Source organism: Ursus americanus, chromosome X (genome assembly GCF_024610735.1).
Source record: "Ursus americanus isolate L20-20 chromosome X, mUrsAme1.1.p, whole genome shotgun sequence".
NCBI classification, from domain to species: domain Eukaryota; kingdom Metazoa; phylum Chordata; class Mammalia; order Carnivora; family Ursidae; genus Ursus; species Ursus americanus.
This window is the reverse complement of record NC_142164.1, coordinates 118,383,481-118,401,403: the sequence shown is the minus strand read 5'-3', so window position 1 is coordinate 118,401,403 and position 17,923 is coordinate 118,383,481. Positions and strand designations below refer to the sequence as shown.

The following is a 17,923-nucleotide window of genomic DNA, read 5'->3' as shown; positions in this document are numbered from 1 at the left end:
TGCAACTCAGTGAAAGGAATGCATATTATGTTTAAAAGCCCTTAAAAAAGACAAGACGGAATCACAGCACAGGATTAACCAAACTCTCTCCGGAGGAGCTGTGAGCCTCACCCAAGAGGAGATTTTTCTGAGAAGGTACCAAGACAAAAGAAGATGCAAAGCCAGCCCGCCACCGGCCGCTGACCATGATTTACAGCAACACTGCGAAGGCGCAGGAGTATAATCCCGTCAAACGGGAGGGGGCGGTACCTGGCATCAAAGCGGCCGTGGGGAATACTTCTTTCAACTTCGCCTGGCTTTCCTCCACCAGCTCCTCTTTGGACATGGGGAGCTGCAGGACGTCTATTATGATCTGGGCCGCCTCCAGTGCCTTTTTTCCCATAACAAGGGACTTGACATCCCAGCTGTACTTCTTTCCATAGCGGTCACAGATTTCTTGGAACACCACTGAATAGAGCCGTTCGGTGTCTGCAGAAAGAGAGATACGGCGACGTTTAGGGGTGCGTGCGTGTTCATGTGGAGGCCCTGCTAGATCAGCACGTATCGTGGGCATGTGCACGGAGATCTACGGAAATGCTGGAAATGCTGCCGGTCACTCGGACCACAGTGCCCTGGGTCGCTGCCCCTCCGTTTGCTGCAGTGTGCTCGCAGCTGCAATCTGCAAAGTTAAAAATGGGGAAACAAATGAACATTTTATGGTTAATCTTTGATATAAAGATGGATGCATTTGGGCCTACATGTGCGCCTGGGGCGGTGAAGGTCCTCCAACATCACGTGACGGCATCACCTGGTGCTGAAGCTGCCTCCAGCGGGCATCATGCAAGGGTCAGTGTGGGCACACTTCCACTGCCCCGTGGCCGTGCACACAGCAGGTGCACCTGGCCACGGCCGCTGCTGTGAAGCTCCCGTGTGAGCACGGAGCACGTCTGCACGGGCTCGCGTTGCTCCACTGCTCTCTCACTGAACTCACCGAGAGCCCTTCTCATGCCCGCTGTGTGTGTGGGAGGGGGGCCTTCCCACACCCAGCAAGTCCGAGACACCCGCCAGACACCTGGCAGTTCCACTCGCTTCTGACACTGTGTCAGATCCTACAGGTAACGTGTCCCAAACCGTCACGACATCACCTCACACCAGTCAGACTGGCTGCTATCGGAAACACAAGTACAACAAGAGTGGTCAGGATGTGGAGAAACAGGAACCCCGCACACTGTTCGTGGGGATGCGAGCTGGTGCAGACACTCTGGAAAACACTGCAGAGGTTTCTCCACAAGTTCAGAACAGAGCTGCTGTAGAGTCCAGCAATCACACTTCTGGGTACTTACCTGGAGAAAACAAAAATGCTAATTCAAAAAGACATATGCATGGGGCGCCGGGGTGGCTCAGTCTGTTAAGCATCTGCCTTCAGCTCAGGTCATGATCTCAGGGTCCTGGATCGAGTCCTGTATTGGACTCTCTGCTCAGTGGGGAGTCTGCTTCTCCCTCTCCCTCTCCCTGCCGCTCCCCCTGCTTGTGCTCTCTCTGACAAATACATAAATAATATCTTAAAAATAAAAGACAAATGCACCCCATATTCATTGAGCATTATTTACAATAGCCAAGATATGGAAGGAACCCAACCATCCATCAATAAGTGAATGGATAAGGACGGTATACAGAAGAAAATACTACTTAAAAGAAACGAAACCTTGCCATTTGCAAGAACATAGGGAGACCTACACGGTGTTATGCAAAGTCAGACAAAGACAGAGATTGTTTGATTTCACTCACATAGTGAAACTTCAAAGATAAAAACCAAGAAAGTGAAGAGTCTTAAACACAGAGAACGTAGCGGTGGTTGCCAGAGGGGTGAGCGGGTCGGGGGGATGAGTGAAACAGGTGAAGGGGACTCGGAGGTACACACTGCACGTATGAAATAAGTCACAGGGATGGGGAACATGGCGCGGGGAACACAGTCAATGCTTCTGTAATAACTCTGCATGCTACACACATGCTAACAGGACTGACTGTAGCGATCATTTTGTAATGCATGGAAATATATGATTACCAGAATCACTACTATATAAGCCTGAAACTATAAGATACTGTGTATCGGTCATACTGAAAATAGAAGGTACTCAGTCCCATAGGTCTGCCCCCAATACCCCCTGCTACGCCAATTCCAAGTCCCAGTTGTCACCTGTGCTGTAGGTGGGAAGGGGATCTCACAACATGCTCTTGGTTCCACCGATTTGCTGGAGTGGTTCCCAGAGCCCAGGAAAAGTTTACCGTTCCCCCGTGTATTACACAAGGATGTGACCAAGGATACAGAGAAACACGCACAGGGTAGAGTTGCACAGGGCGAGGTGTGCAGGGAAGGGCACGGAGCTCCCATGTTCTCTCCAGTTCGCCATTCTCCCAGCACCTGCGCGTGTCCGCCAACGGGGAACCTCTCAGGACCCCCGTACTTTTGGGGTTTTCGTGGAGGCTTCATCACAGAGACGAGAAGTATCATCAAGCCCACTTACAGCCCTGCTCCCCCATCTGGAGGATGGGGCTGGAACGCGGAGTTCCAAGCTTCCCAGCACGCCTTGGTGTTTGTACTGGCCAGCCCCAGCGGAGGAACCCGCCAAGGATGGCCTCTACAGAACAGAAGACGCTCCTGTCCCTCAGCGAAGGACAAGGGATTTAGGAATTGGTACCGGGAAGCAGGGTCAGACGGCAAACGTTAGAGCAAAGATGCTCCTACTGATCTTATTATCACTTAGGACATTTCCAGGCTTTGGGCAGCTCTGTGCTAGGAACTGGGAGCACAGACCAATACATACGGTTTCTATTATTTCACAAGGCTGCGTGTCATGGTGAAATTCAGGTCAGTCTGGGAATTGGATCCCAGCTGGAGACTTTCTAAGCAGTAAAGCCTCAGACAACGTAGTTAGCATCCTGGGCCCTTTCCAGGTTAACAAGCGTTGAAGGGTACTACTGGTAATAACTGGTAGTATTACTACTACTATATAGCATAGTAAATTAAATACAGCATGGTAAGTGGTACTCACTATATTTACATTTATTTATGTTTACGTCCCTATGTATTTAATACATCAGCAGTGTTAACAGTACTGACCGATGCCAGCACTACCAAAGCCATGAGCCACGGTAATGTCCTCATCTACTTTGTACATAAAGAAGGTTAATGGCAGGGATCCTCGCACTACTACCCCCAAGACGTACGATCATACCAGTGTGAGGACTGGACACTCAGTAATATTCTCAGAGTGTGTGTCCGAGTCTCGGGGCGGGCCCATTAACGCTAGCTGTCACCGTGACAGGCATCACTGTGTCCACCATGGGCCCCTTGAGAAAGATCAGTTCACTGAAAATCCAAACGTGGGGCAAGTGCCTGAGAACTGATGACTGTCTCCCAAAGGCAAGTGTTTCCAGACCAGGCAAGTCACAGGGGGCTGAATGTGTGCTGGTAACCCTGAGCCCAGGTGTGCAAAGGAACACAGAGAGGCTCTGCCGCGGGCCCTGGCCTCGCTCTTGGCTGTGGCATCAACAGAGACACTCGGTGAAGCCAGGAGATGACGGACAGGAGGTGGGGCACACAGGACTTGGAAGACACACAGATTTCCGGTTCCGACTGGTTTAGGAGATGGACCACCCTGCTCTCGTTTCAGCAGGAAGGCTGACATGCAGGGCGTGAAGCAGTATGAGTGATGCACATTCTAGACTGAACTTGTATGGTTTGACCCAATAACAAGACCACCTCTTCTTCTGCATGGGAGACAATATATGGAATCCTAGCACACAGTGATGTCAAGAGACTGGGCACAGGCAGAGAGAGGAGAGGCCCGGGTGTGGGCGTGCCGCAAGGGAGGATCCACACACATGGGTCTGTCTACACGTACAGATGTTCACACTCACCTACGTGTTCATGTGCACTGATGTGCACACAGCCGTGCGTGCCTATCTGGGATTGCCTGAATCGGTTCTGAAAGTTGTCAGGGTGCCACCCGTGCATGGCTGGTTTCACCCGGAGATCTCTGCTCCTCCCCGATGCCCAGTCTGAGGGCTGCCGGGCGCACACTGCAGCCTCCCCGAGCCAGCGGATGGCAGGAGGCATGGTGCTGTCTCCTGCGAGCCGTGGCTGTGTTGCCGGTGCGGTCTGTGTGCATCTTTCCCACAGGAGGTCAACAGATGCCTGCACAACACAGTGCCCCCACCACCTGTTTGCTGCCGGCTTTGTGGATGTCACCGTTCACACGTCTCTGTTTGTGGGCTCAGCACGCCCACCGGGGGGCCCTGTCCATGGGCCCAGCGTGCACATGTTAGGGGATCTCTGGTTCTTCCGGGTTGGACTGGGGCTGGGCAGGTCCCCTGGCCGCCTCCCCTGTGGGCTCTCAGGATCAGCACCGGCTGCTCCCTAGGACCCCGGCTCTTCTTTCAGCTTTCAGGGTGGGCTGCCCCCAGCCCCCATGCCTGCGTCCCCTGGCTTCCAACTCTGCTCCTCCTCCCACCGCCCCTCTGAATGCATTCTGCTAGGACCTCTGTATGGCCTCCTTTCCCTGGACCAGCCTGGAACCCTCAGCACCGGGGTGGGATGCCTGGTCTTGACAGCAATCAGCAGCAGGAAGAGCTTTTCTCTTCCTTCTGCTTTCTGAGGCAAAACTCCCCGGAGACAAGTGTCAGGTAGAATTTCATTGTCAGCACTTGAACCACCTGGGCCCCTTGCTTGTCCAGCACAGGCTGCACTTTCCCGTGGCACTGGGTAACGCCCAGAACACACAGATCTCAGCTCCCCCACCCTTGTTTCACATCACCTCTGCATTAGGAAATGCCTCTTGTGATTTTGTTTTCTTTTGCCGGCACAAAAGATGGTGAGCCTTTAAGGAAACCCTTCCGGGGTCATCTGTAGAACAAGCACGGTTGGGACAGCCACCCGAGTGACTCAGGGTTTTCTAGAACGCACGCTGCACCTGCACGTACCCTTCCTGAAGAAGGCAGACAACGAAGGGAAGGCTGGCTCCTCCCCGTCGTCATCGAAAGCAGAAAGGCCTTCTCAAGCCTTCTGTGGCCGAGGGTCTCCGGTAACAAATGCTCCTTTTGGGTGCACCCCTGGGAGGGGTCGGAGGAGGGCGCTATGGGAAGGAGGAGGACAAACAGGCAGTGATGTGCACGTTTACTTTCTTCACGTGCACATTTTCCTCTAGTACTTGAGACAAGTCTGCAACGAAGAAACTCCAGGCACCAAGTGAGCGAGAAACTAGTGTGGGGTCTAAAAAGCAAAGTCGAGCATGCAGGGAGAAGCAGCAGAGAGAGGCCTGGCGGAAGATGGAGGTGGCATTCGGGGACTCCTGCTAACGCAAGTGGACAACGGAGAAGAAAGGGATGTGAAAGAAATACTAATCCCAAAGACAGAAACACAGCTATGGTCTTTAAAATGCTTTCAACAGTGTTTATTTAAAGGCTCGTGTCAGAGCTTTTAATTTAAAAGACACTGAGCTGTGGGATTATAAATCTGCATGAGACGGTGCAGACCACTTTTCCTCACAATGTAGATAAAATCATCCCAAATCCTCGGTGAATAAGCGAGGATCTAAACAAGTAAGTAAACTCCTCGGATCCCACGGCATACTTAGGAATTAAAGGGACAGAGGTTTGAAAGGAAACAGTTCCAAAGACGGGCAAGAAAGACGTGCATGACACACCGTGCCTAGCTACCGGGGGCATGGGGTCCCCCTGTTCAGAAGCGAGGGAGTGAGGCCCAAGCTTTGCAACTTGCTTCTGCGTTATTTCACAAGAACATCATTGTAACGTGTATGGCAAGGTAAGCTGCTGCCGTCCCCAGGTGTGTTACAAAAACGTTCCTTGTAAGGCCAACCTCCCTGCGGCTTGGAAGAGGGAGCCCATGCAGCAGTGGGGAGCTGCTGCAGGTGAGCTGATCGGGTACGTGGGGACAGGAGGGCGTCAGACGGGAGCCAGGACCCTGGCAATCTGGGCACGGTGGCCGCAAGGCACGTGTCGTCATGGGTAGCATGCTGCCCTCCCAGGTGGGGAAATGAGACATTTAGGTTTAAAGTCATTGAACTGATGCAGAAGGCATTCCTGCTTCTGCTCCTGTAGGAAGGCCTTGGTGTCCTGCACGGTGGCCTCTATGACTGGGATTCTAGAACTGTCATTTTCTTCTCATCGCTCATGTACTGACATGTTTGCTGAGTCCCTCCCTGGCTCCCAGAGCCAATGTGCATTTTACCCTATAAGGTTGTAAGGGGAGAGGGTGTTTCCCCACGTCTCTCTTACAGGAAGCTGAGCCCCTGGACTGTGCAAACAGGAGCCTAACTGCAGTTTAAAAAGAAGGAGTCGCATTGCTTCATAGCAAAACTCCTTTATCAACGTGTCATTGTTAACCATGTATCCTAAGACCTGATTTCTCAGGGCGCCTGGGTGGCACTGTCAGTTGGGCGTCTGACTTCGGCTCAGGTCATGATCCTGGGACCCAGATCGAGTCCCACACTGGGCTCCCTGCTCAGTGGGGAGCCTGCTTCTCCGTCTCCCTCTGCTGCTCCCCCTGCTTGTGCTCTCTCTCTCAAATAAATAAAATCTTTAAAAAATAAATAAATAAGACCGATTTCTCTGCCCATACCCTTTGTGCTCCAAGAGCTGGAATGAGGTATTGGGAGAAAGTGTGGGCATCAGGAATCTGAAAGCTGAACAGTAAATTCCCAGCTTGGCCACTGTTTAGCTGCCAGTCCCGGGACAGGTTTTTAAGGCTCCTGGCTTGTAGTTTCCACCCGGGGTAGCAGTGGTACCTGGCCACCGCTGGCCTGCAGGGTTGGGTGTGACCAGATGCTAGGGGTGGACGGCAGCAGGTGCTCTGAAGCCAGGTACCTGGGTCTGCGACCCTGCCCTGCAGCTGAGAAGCCACAGAAATCTGCCAACAGGTGCTCAGCCCCTGGCTGGGCCTCAGGTTATGAATCTGCAGAACTGGGGATGGTAACGGGGCCACGGCACACCTTCTGGGTGGTTGTGACAATTATGTGCAATAGTCTATGCCAAGTTCTGAGGATGCAGGATCAACTCCAGCATCATCATGCAGAACCCTTGTTGGGGGGGACGTCTGCCCCGCACCTGATGTGCAGAAGGTTTGTCACCAGCATGCATCCTGGAGTTGGGAAACCACAAGCCCTGCTTTCTCTCTGTACAGCAATGCTCTAGTAAGGGCGAAGACCTGTTTCACCTGACACGTCACAGGGCCTCGTGAGACACAGTTTCCTTAAAAAAAAAAAAAAAAAAAAAACACCAACCGTTTACTCTTTGCAACGTATTCACAAAAGTACTGCACCTCATAGGCATATGAAACTCGCTTCATAAACACTTGTTCACTACTGCCTGGCCCGATACAAGAACATGATCCCTCATTTGCAATTCCTTAATCCATAAACTTCTGCAAACTGACACGTCTTCATTCAGCAGCGACATCTGACCTGGACTGGCACAAGGAGGGTTTAATGTTTACTTCCCGTGAACCCTCACACCCTTCTCTACAGGAATAGCTAGGGGTTTGCTTCTGGGTCCTGCCCCAGACCCTGCCCCACGGAGAGTATATATATCACACAGTATACACATTATATTTTAAAATTGGTAACAGAAACATCTAAATACGACTGGCTCCACAAGGTTTGGAAAAGGGATTCGGAACCCACATCAACGATTACTCATCAGCCAAGTTATACCCGCGGTACCTTGCAGAGCACGACAAAGCAAGTAAATGCTTCTTCTCAAAACTTAATGTTATCTCCAAAATAGTTGCACTTTTATTATTTCCAAACACAGAAAGGAGGTGCAGTGATCAAAGGCCAGTGTTTTGTGTGACAGCTTAGTTCCTCGAAGATACAAATACATTTTTACACGGAAGAGCCCATGCTGAGTGAAAATCAAATTGTCAGAGCCGGTAGATCAGAAGATGACAATGGAGTGACTGAGGGCTTTCTCTCACTCACAAATGTAGCAGTGTTTTCGAATGGGGCGAACACTCCATATTTTAACTGTGAATCAGCTTTAATAATAAATACCCAGAATAGAATACTGCTTGATAAATGTGGGGGTGTCATTTTTCTAAGCTGTTTCGATAACATATAGTTGGTGACTGGTAACTGCTGAACAGATATTCCTTTCTTTTTTTTTTTAAGATTTTATTTATTTTTTTAAAGATTTTATGTATTTATTTGTGAGAGAGAGAGAGCAGGAGCAAGGGGAGTGGCAGAGGGAGAGGGAGAAGCAGGCTCCCCGTTAAGCAAGGATCCCAGGACCCCAGGATCATGACCCGAGCCGAAGGCAGACACATACCTGACTGAGCCACCCAGGTGCCCCCTAACAGATATTTTCTATCTACTGATTCTGTCCCCCTAAGATATTCTATCACTAGTTTCTGATTTTCTGCACTGATTCTCAAAGTGCGGTCCCCAGAGAAGCAGTTATCAGGAATGCAAGTTCCTGGTCCCACCCCAGATCTGCAGACTCAGAATTTGGGGTGGGGCCCTACAATGTGTGTTTTATCGAGCACCCCCAGGCGAGTCGGGTGTGTGCTGAAGTTGAAAACCACTTAACTAACATAACGTGTTTACTCAAGTCCTGTGCTTTATAATGTCAGTGATTTTAAAAATGGATCAACTTCAAGAAAAGCTTAATTTCGATAATGACATATATACACTTGTGAGTGTAAATTAAGGAAAAAAATCACCTATGACATTAATCCCAATGTTGATTTTGTTTCCTTCCTTTACCTCCAAATGAGATCTATTTTAATACGTTTTTAGTGGAAGAAAAAATTTTTAAAGTAAGAAATTCTGAATATGCCCTGTTCTTTCTGAAGTTGACGCCAGCAAATGACTTCAAGCAACTGGAGTTGTCGGTTAACCGAGTGAACTGGGTGCCCCTGCGGAGGAGAGGAACCAGCTAGGGGATACTCTGCACAACACGGTTACACACGGCAAGGGCTCACCTGCTTTGAAAAAACACCTAACTCACTACACTTTCTTTTAAAGAATAAAAGTATAGACCGTTTACTGGAACATAGCATATTGAAAGAATTAGTTCATCGGTTCATTTTTCTCTTAATTGGAAATCAAGAACACAATTTCCAGCACTGGGACCAGCGAACCCAGAGTCACAGCCTGTCACTGGCGACCTTGTTTGGAGAACAGCTACTCAAATTCCCTCATTTGCTGTCTGCATGCTGTCAAATTCCCTCATTTGCTGTCTGCATGCCGTCAAAGTCTCTCATTTGCAATCTGCACGCCCTAGGGCGGGATTTGAATCCCCCTAGTGAACGCACCTGCAGCCCTGTGAAGGACATCATCGCAAAGTAAGAGTCCTTTTCCAAAACTGGACTTTGGGTCAGTGGCACAGTTATGTGAAACCCTGAGCTCTCCATGTCGTGGGCCTGGAAACCTGGAGATTCACAGGAGACAGGAGCCAAGCCGCCTGAAAGCGCTCCATCTGATATCTCGGTTGCCTTGGGCTTTTCTTGACTTCTTAAGGCAGCCAAGCTTGCTTAATAATTCCTAGAACCCTAAAGGCAAAAGCTGTTTCGCAAGGTCACTGCAGGCAACAGGATTTAACTCCTGGCACACGGCACATGGCCCAGATCCTCCTGACAGAGCTATTGTCTGGCTCCGAAGGGCTCCCAGGCGTTCTCCCGCTGGCGCAGGCTGACCTCCGTCTGTCCATCGGCCAGGTCGCTGTGACACACCAAGGCCAAGCAGGCCATCTTCGTGTACGGATGGAGGAGCATATCTGCTAGGAGCTCCGGTCAGCCCAGGGGTTGTAGGAAGGCTCTACAGGACAGCCAGAGGAGGACAGAGGGAGGTATGCAAACACCAGATTCTGGTAGAGGCTTGGCAAGGGAAGGAAGGAGGCACTCCTTGAGTTTCAAAGTCTTAAATCACAAGAGGAAGCATGGAAGTCAGCAAAGAGCCCTCAGATGAGAACAGGCCAGGCTGCTCATTCGGAGCCAGGAGGAGGTGACCTGACCACAGGCTGCAGGGTGGGGGTGGGGGAGCAGGAGGTGTGTCTACAAGCAGGGCCTCCTGTGGTATGTTTTGAGAGCATATCTGGTTTTGGTGGCTTTTCCTGCACGGAAGGCTGGTAGTCACTGCAGACTGAGCAGGTGGTGGGCAGTGCCTGCTGCAGAGGACGTGCTCCAGCATCCAGGCTAGCTGCTGGGGGCTGGGGGTGGGACTGGGGGTCAGAGCTGTGCGGTCACCTAGGTCCCAGGCACTGTATGCATAAGCAGTCTCTTGTGCGTAGGGCTGCAGTTTGCTGCCTGATAGTGCATCCTTGCTCAACATCACAAAGATTGCTGTCCTCTGCTTCTGGACCATGACCCAAGACGGGGAAACACAAGCATGCAAGTCCCGGGGGCAGATGTCTCTCTCTTAAACACACGAGATGCCAACCTGGAAAGCCACCTGCTGAGCTGTGAAGGGGCAGAAACTGTGCTGGCTTGCCCCACTCAGGTCCCATTAAAGGAAACAGCCACTGAGGCAGTCAAACACGGGGACCACAGGCCCTTGGTGGATGCTGCCAGCCTGCTCCCACATCTTCCTGGACACCCAGCGATCCATAAGCAAACCTTTACCATTTCCCCAGGCAGGTGGTGGGATCCCAGATGCTGCCTGGCACTGTTCTCCCCCCACCCCAGTAGGTCTCTTTACCCAGCAACACCTGCGTCCTCTGAGCCTTGCTGTGTTTATGGCCATTCAGAAGGGAATATTCCCATGCCACCGGCACACCGAAAAGACCCTGTTTGAGGATGAGGAGCTGCTTAGGAAAAGGAAGTGCAACCGTCAGGAAACACGGGAGCAGTTTAAAGAGCTGTTGCACCCCTGTGGCCACGAACATGGCTGCATTTGAGTCTGACCCTCTGCTCCATGCTCCAGGCCTGCCAGCTAACCCCGTCCGCATCTTTTCCCTAATCCTGCTACGGATCGTGAGGATTCTGCCGTAAGAAGGGTGCTTTGTAGGAAACGCTCCAAAGCCTTAGCGGAGTGAAGATGGGTCTAAACAAAAACCAGACGTGACTATGTCACAGGGAAAGGAAGTCCCCCCTGCCCCCACCCCCAAGCAACCACCAGAAAGCTTTCTTAAGAAAGTAGTGCAGTGGAAAGTCACAAACAAAAAAACATGTTCTTTCAGGATTCCCGCAAGTCTTTATCCAGATCTCCTTCCATGAAAAAACAGCAGGTGATACAAGCCACAATAAAGCTACCTGGATATTCAGTTGTACTGTCTGCTCATTTTGCTTCATTACTGGTGATCCAAAAATATTATTTGCTCACTGTTCTTCACTGCTAAACACATACTATTTCATTTATGCTTTGGATACTGAAAAAACAACAACAACAACAACAACAAACCTCTAACGGTATAAACTAGAACCCAGTTCAATATAATTGGGTTCCCAAATCAATTTTGGGATTGGGAACCCAAATCAATATAATTGATTGGGAACCCAAATCAATATAAATTTGATTTATAAATTGATTCCCTCCCCCCCAAGTTAAAATTCAACCTGAGTCTCAAATGGCTGAGTACAGAGGTCCTTCTGGAACAAATATTTATAAATTGGTTAACACCTTGTGTTACAAAAGTAAATGTGACAGGCACCATGGAGCAGAAGCCTAGATGAACAATCTTAAGAACCAGACATCGATCCTGGGTATACAGCAATGGCATATTCTTGACATACGATCAATTCGATTAAACGAATATTTATTGGGTACCTACTGTGTGACAGGCCCTGAGAAAAACCTGGTAATTGAGGCCTAAACAGGTTTTGCTGGAAGTGACATAAATCCATGGTATCAGAACCAAACGGCTCACTAATGTTTGTCGAAGAAAGTAAACAAAGGAGCAAACACCTACAAAGGTCTGAGAAACTTTGCAAAAAGAATGAGAAAATGCCGATGTATCAATGTGAGTATTTCTCAAGACCCTGAAATGTCACCATCCGCTAACCCCAATGTGCGGGTGGCCAAGAAAGGTCCTCTCGGACATGCATGCAGAAGTCAGGCAGGGAGGGAGGGTGTGCTGGGACATGGACTCCCGGCAGTATGGGCAGGAGAAAGAAAACAAGATGGTGAGCACAGACGAGGAAGGGAAGGATGGTCAGGTGTTCTCCGGCAAACATAGCAGGTTCTTAGTTGCTGTGAGTACTCAGGTGTTTTCTCCCACGGCCACTGACGCTCCGAGAGCTTTATACACACAGGAAACAGAGGCTTGCATTGACTCCGTGCTGGCTACTTAACCTTTACCAATGAGCCTCCACGTAAAAGGTAGTGCTTCCTTGTAGGTAGGGATATAAACGACAGAAATGAATAATTAACAAGCATGAAATTATGAGTCACGATCATATTTGCTTCAAACTGGAAGCTGGCTTGCTCTAGCAGGCTTACAGAAAAGTATTTAAGTATTTGATGTATCGCTTCCCATGGCTGTAAGCTATCATCAGTTTGGAACCGTAAAGGAGTAATAATAAACTTGATTGCTTAAAATAAGGAGCAGTAATAACAATTTGAGTCATCCTTTGTAAAGTAAAACCTTTGATTAGCATTTGGCATGATTCACTGGCATTATCAATTATTCCACTTAGCAGGTATGGATATTGCTCTAAGGATTTTTTTTTTCCTGGTAATCCATCCTCAATTTCTAAAACTCATTTTTAAAAAAAAAGATTTATTTATTTTAAGAGAGAGAGTGTGAGCAGACCTACAGACAAAGGGAAAGAAGCAGATGTCCCGCTGAACTCGGAGCCCAACGTGGGGCTCAATCTCATGACCCCAAGATCACAACCTGAGCCAAAACCAATAGTTGGACACTTAACCGAGCCACCCAGGTGCCCTTAAAACTCATTTAAAAGATGAACTGATTCAAAAAATGTTGCTGGATCACACACATATGTATGGAAATATAACTGCATTATGGGAAAAAAGAAACATTGGTGCTCAGGATCATAGATCTAAATATAAAACCCAAACTACAAAACTTGTGTAGAAGAAAACATAGGGCATCTTGGAATGTCAGGTTATATGTTTTCATACACAGAACACAAAAAGCAAGAGTCATAGGAGAACACACGTACAAAGGGGCTTTCATCGAAATTAAGACACCAGTAAGAAAACAAAAGGCAAGCCACAGATGGAGGAAAAAATATTTACACCCCCCCCACACACACACGTGTGTGTGACTTGCATCAAGAATATATAAGAACCTAACATTACAACTCAAGGATGAGGGGAAAAAAGCTGCCGTAGATAGAACAACAGTCCCCCCCTTGTAGAAGGTCTACAAACTAATCCCCAAAACCTGTGACTATCGTATGTCACAAGGCAAAGGGACTTTGCGGTGTGGTCAAGTTACATGTCTGGAGATGGGGGTGGTCCCTGATGATGCAGCAGGTACAATGTCATCACCAAGAGTGTTTACAGAGGGAGGCAGGCAGGTCAGAGTCAGAGGAGGAGGGCTGAGCACAGCAGCAGAGGCTGGGAGTGAGGGAGGAGCGCGAGGCGAGGAATGCAGGAGGCCTCTAGGAGCTGGGACGGCAAGACAACGGAGTCTCCTCCAGAGCCCTGGGATGGATGCAGCCCTGCCAGCACCTGGATTTGAACCCACCGAGACCGAGGTCCCCCTGGCCGCACCAACACTGAGGTCCCTCTGGCTGCACCGAGACCGAGGTCCCTTCTGACCTGAGACCAAGGTCCTCCTGGCCTCACCGAGACTGAGGTCCCTCTGGGTTCACCGAGACCGAGCTCCTCCTGGCCTCACCGAGACCAAGGTCCTCCTGGCCTCACCGAGACTGAGGTCCCTCTGGGTTCACCGAGACCGAGCTCCTCCTGGCCTCACCGAGACCAAGGTCCCTTCTGGCCTCACCGAGACTGAGGTCCCTCTGGGTTCACCGAGACCGAGCTCCTCCTGGCCTCACCGAGACCAAGGTCCCTTCTGGCCTCACCGAGACAAGGTCCTCCTGGCCTCACCGAGACTGAGGTCTCTCTGGGTTCACCGAGACCGAGCTCCTCCTGGCCTCACCGAGACCAAGGTCCCTTCTGGCCTCACCGAGACTGAGGTCCCTCTGGGTTCACCGAGACCGAGCTCCTCCTGGCCTCACCGAGACCAAGGTCCCTTCTGGCCTCACCGAGACTGAGGTCCCTCTGGGTTCACCGAGACCGAGCTCCTCCTGGCCTCACCGAGACCGAGGTCCCTTCTGGCCTCACCGAGACCGAGGTCCTCCTGGCCTCACCGAGACCGAGCTCCTCCTGGCCTCACCGAGACCGAGCTCCTCCTGGCCTCACCGAGACCGAGGGCCCTTCTGGCCTCACCGAGACCGAGGTCCTCCTGGCCTCACCGAGACCGAGCTCCTCCTGGCCTCACCGAGACCGAGGGCCCTTCTGGCCTCACCGAGACAAGGTCCTCCTGGCCTCACCGAGACTGAGGTCTCTCTGGGTTCACCGAGACCGAGGGCCCTTCTGGCCTCACCGAGACCGAGCTCCTTCTGGCCTCACCGAGACCAAGGTCCCTTCTGGCCTCACCGAGACCAAGGTCCCTTCTGGCCTCACCGAGACTGAGGTCCCTCTCGGTTCACCGAGACCGAGCTCCTCCTGGCCTCACCGAGACCAAGGTCCCTTCTGGCCTCACCGAGACAAGGTCCTCCTGGCCTCACCGAGACTGAGGTCTCTCTGGGTTCACCGAGAACGAGGTCCTCCTGGCCTCACCGAGACCGAGGTCCCTTCTGGCCTCACCGAGACCGAGGTCCTCCTGGCCTCACCGAGACCGAGCTCCTCCTGGCCTCACCGAGACCGAGGGCCCTTCTGGCCTCACCGAGACCGAGGTCCTCCTGGCCTCACCGAGACCGAGGGCCCTTCTGGCCTCACCGAGACCGAGGGCCCTTCTGGCCTCACCGAGACCGAGGTCCTCCTGGCCTCACCGAGACCGAGGGCCCTTCTGGCCTCACCGAGACCGAGGTCCTCCTGGCCTCACCGAGACCGAGGGCCCTTCTGGCCTCACCGAGACCGAGGTCCTCCTGGCCTCACCGAGACCAAGGTCCCTTCTGGCCTCACCGAGACTGAGGTCCCTCTGGGTTCACCGAGACCGAGCTCCTCCTGGCCTCACCGAGACCAAGGTCCCTTCTGGCCTCACCGAGACAAGGTCCTCCTGGCCTCACCGAGACTGAGGTCTCTCTGGGTTCACCGAGAACGAGGTCCTCCTGGCCTCACCGAGACCGAGGTCCCTTCTGGCCTCACCGAGACCGAGGTCCTCCTGGCCTCACCGAGACCGAGGTCCTCCTGGCCTCACCGAGACCGAGCTCCTCCTGGCCTCACCGAGACCGAGGGCCCTTCTGGCCTCACCGAGACCGAGGTCCTCCTGGCCTCACCGAGACCGAGGGCCCTTCTGGCCTCACCGAGACCGAGGTCCTCCTGGCCTCACCGAGACCAAGGTCCCTTCTGGCCTCACCGAGACTGAGGTCCCTCTGGGTTCACCGAGACCGAGCTCCTCCTGGCCTCACCGAGACCAAGGTCCCTTCTGGCCTCACCGAGACAAGGTCCTCCTGGCCTCACCGAGACTGAGGTCTCTCTGGGTTCACCGAGAACGAGGTCCTCCTGGCCTCACCGAGACCGAGGTCCCTTCTGGCCTCACCGAGACCGAGGTCCTCCTGGCCTCACCGAGACCGAGCTCCTCCTGGCCTCACCGAGACCGAGGTCCTCCTGGCCTCACCGAGACCGAGGTCCTCCTGGCCTCACCGAGACCGAGGGCCCTTCTGGCCTCACCGAGACCAAGGTCCTCCTGGCCTCACCGAGACAAGGTCCTCCTGGCCTCACCGAGACTGAGGTCTCTCTGGGTTCACCGAGACCGAGGGCCCTTCTGGCCTCACCGAGACCGAGGTCCTCCTGGCCTCACCGAGACCGAGCTCCTCCTGGCCTCACCGAGACCGAGCTCCTCCTGGCCTCACCGAGACCGAGGTCCTCCTGGCCTCACCGAGACCGAGGGCCCTTCTGGCCTCACCGAGACCAAGGTCCTCCTGGCCTCACCGAGACAAGGTCCTCCTGGCCTCACCGAGACAAGGTCCTCCTGGCCTCACCGAGACTGAGGTCTCTCTGGGTTCACCGAGACCGAGGGCCCTTCTGGCCTCACCGAGACCGAGGTCCTCCTGGCCTCACCGAGACCGAGGTCCTCCTGGCCTCACCGAGACCGAGGTCCTCCTGGCCTCACCGAGACCGAGGTCCTCCTGGCCTCACCGAGACCGAGGTCCTCCTGGCCTCACCGAGACCGAGGTCCCTTCTGGCCTCACCGAGACCGAGCTCCTCCTGGCCTCACCGAGACCGAGGTCCTCCTGGCCTCACCGAGACTGAGGTCCCTCTGGGTTCACCGTCTCGACCGAGCTCCTCCTGGCCTCACCGAGACCAAGGTCCTCCTGGCCTCACCGAGACCGAGGTCCTCCTGGCCTCACCGAGACCGAGGTCCTTCTGGCCTCCAGAACAGTATGATAATAAATTGTTGTTTTAAGCCACTAGCCATGAAGCCATTTGTGATCATGAGTGACAGCATCAGTAAGAAACTAACACACAACCCAGCAGAGCAACCGCTTTGGAAAACAGTCTGGCAGTTTCTTGAACGCCGACCGTAGCAGCACTAGCGATAAAAAGGAAAATACAACCTATCGGTACACGCGGTAACATGAATGCGTCTCAAGTCGATTACACGCAACGAAAGACATCAGATAAAGTTCTCACAAGTGCCAACTAATCTACAGTTTGATAAGCAGACGAGCAGCTACCTTGGGATGGGATGACAAGACGGAGGGACTCCGGAGGGGCACAGGACTTTTGGGAGTTTGGGAAACATTCTTGCCTGGAGTGTTGGAGTGGAATCCCATGTAAACTGATCCAACTGTACACGTTAAGCTACCCTGGAAGGCCAGCGCCACTCGAGTTTCTTGGGATTTGACTTTCCCTCATAATGTCATTCCTACGCCGTCGCGGAGGAAATGTGCCAATATCCATCCAAACTATCGTTATGTCCTCCAAACATGGTCCATCTTACATAAAACTGACTGAGCCCTCCAGGACTGAGACAATCTAAAGCAAAAATCACCCAACAGGTAAAACATGACCCTTCCCATGGGTTTCAGCTCTGCCTTAATAGTACGGCCGTCACAGGACAGGACAGATGAAGTACGATTTCCCGAGAGTACAACAGACACTGAGAGCCACTGTTTACAATACAAGGTCAAAAACGGTATGGGGAGCACAGCGTGGTCCTACTGTTGTCAAATACAGAGCTGTCCCTGGGGTCAGCCCATGGCTGTCAGGACGAGAATGTTGGAGATAGAAAACAGCGTCCACGAAGATGGTTCTCGGCCCACCAGAAAGAAAGCTGTCTGTTAGAAACCATGACATTTGTACCCAAGAACAGACGACGTAGCAGTGTTGTCTTGTATGTTTGGACTACGAAGAAATAAAGACTTTCCCGGGATTTCAGGTGTAACACAAGCTTTCCCTAGGGAAATCCCAGGTGCCCCTGGACATGTGCCAGGTCAGGTACACGTGTTCCCAATGAGCCAGGGGTGCCGCCAAACACCTTCCACGCACCCCAACGATCACACAGAGCACTTCTCACGGAAACCACAGGACAAATAACCCCATTCCCTTTCTTACGAAGACGTAAAAAACAGACGGATAAGGTAACTTATCCCAGCATCTGGGCCTCCTCTCGTTCAGTGCCTCCTGCGTCCTGTGCACCGAGCATGCTGTTCTGCTCTTCCTCCTGCCCCTAGGGAGGTACCGACATGATGGGGAAAGGCGAGGCGTGGGCATCGGTTGGCTGTGGAACCAGCAGCAGCAGCACTGGGATGCAGCATGGGCCCCGAGAACAGAACAATGGGGAGAAGGGAACG

The 17,923-nt window shown here is 52.2% G+C and overlaps 1 protein-coding gene across 10 annotated transcripts in view; it reads right to left on the bottom strand.

Moving 5' to 3' along the window:
• The window catches only part of PUDP (pseudouridine 5'-phosphatase), a 617,886-nt gene that overhangs the window by 577,021 nt on the left and 22,942 nt on the right, over window positions 1-17,923 (bottom strand). For 9 of the 10 annotated variants that reach the window (XR_006782650.2, XR_006782651.2, XR_006782654.2 and 6 more), the window contains exon 2: window positions 250-468. The exons of the other annotated variant lie outside the window; for it this stretch is intronic. Coding sequence is in view for 3 of the 9 variants with exons in the window: in XM_045813672.2 (XP_045669628.2) it covers window positions 250-468 (219 nt within the window). In the remaining 6 variants the exon portion in view is untranslated. The remainder of the gene's footprint in view (window positions 1-249; window positions 469-17,923) is intronic. 10 annotated transcript variants of the gene reach the window in all.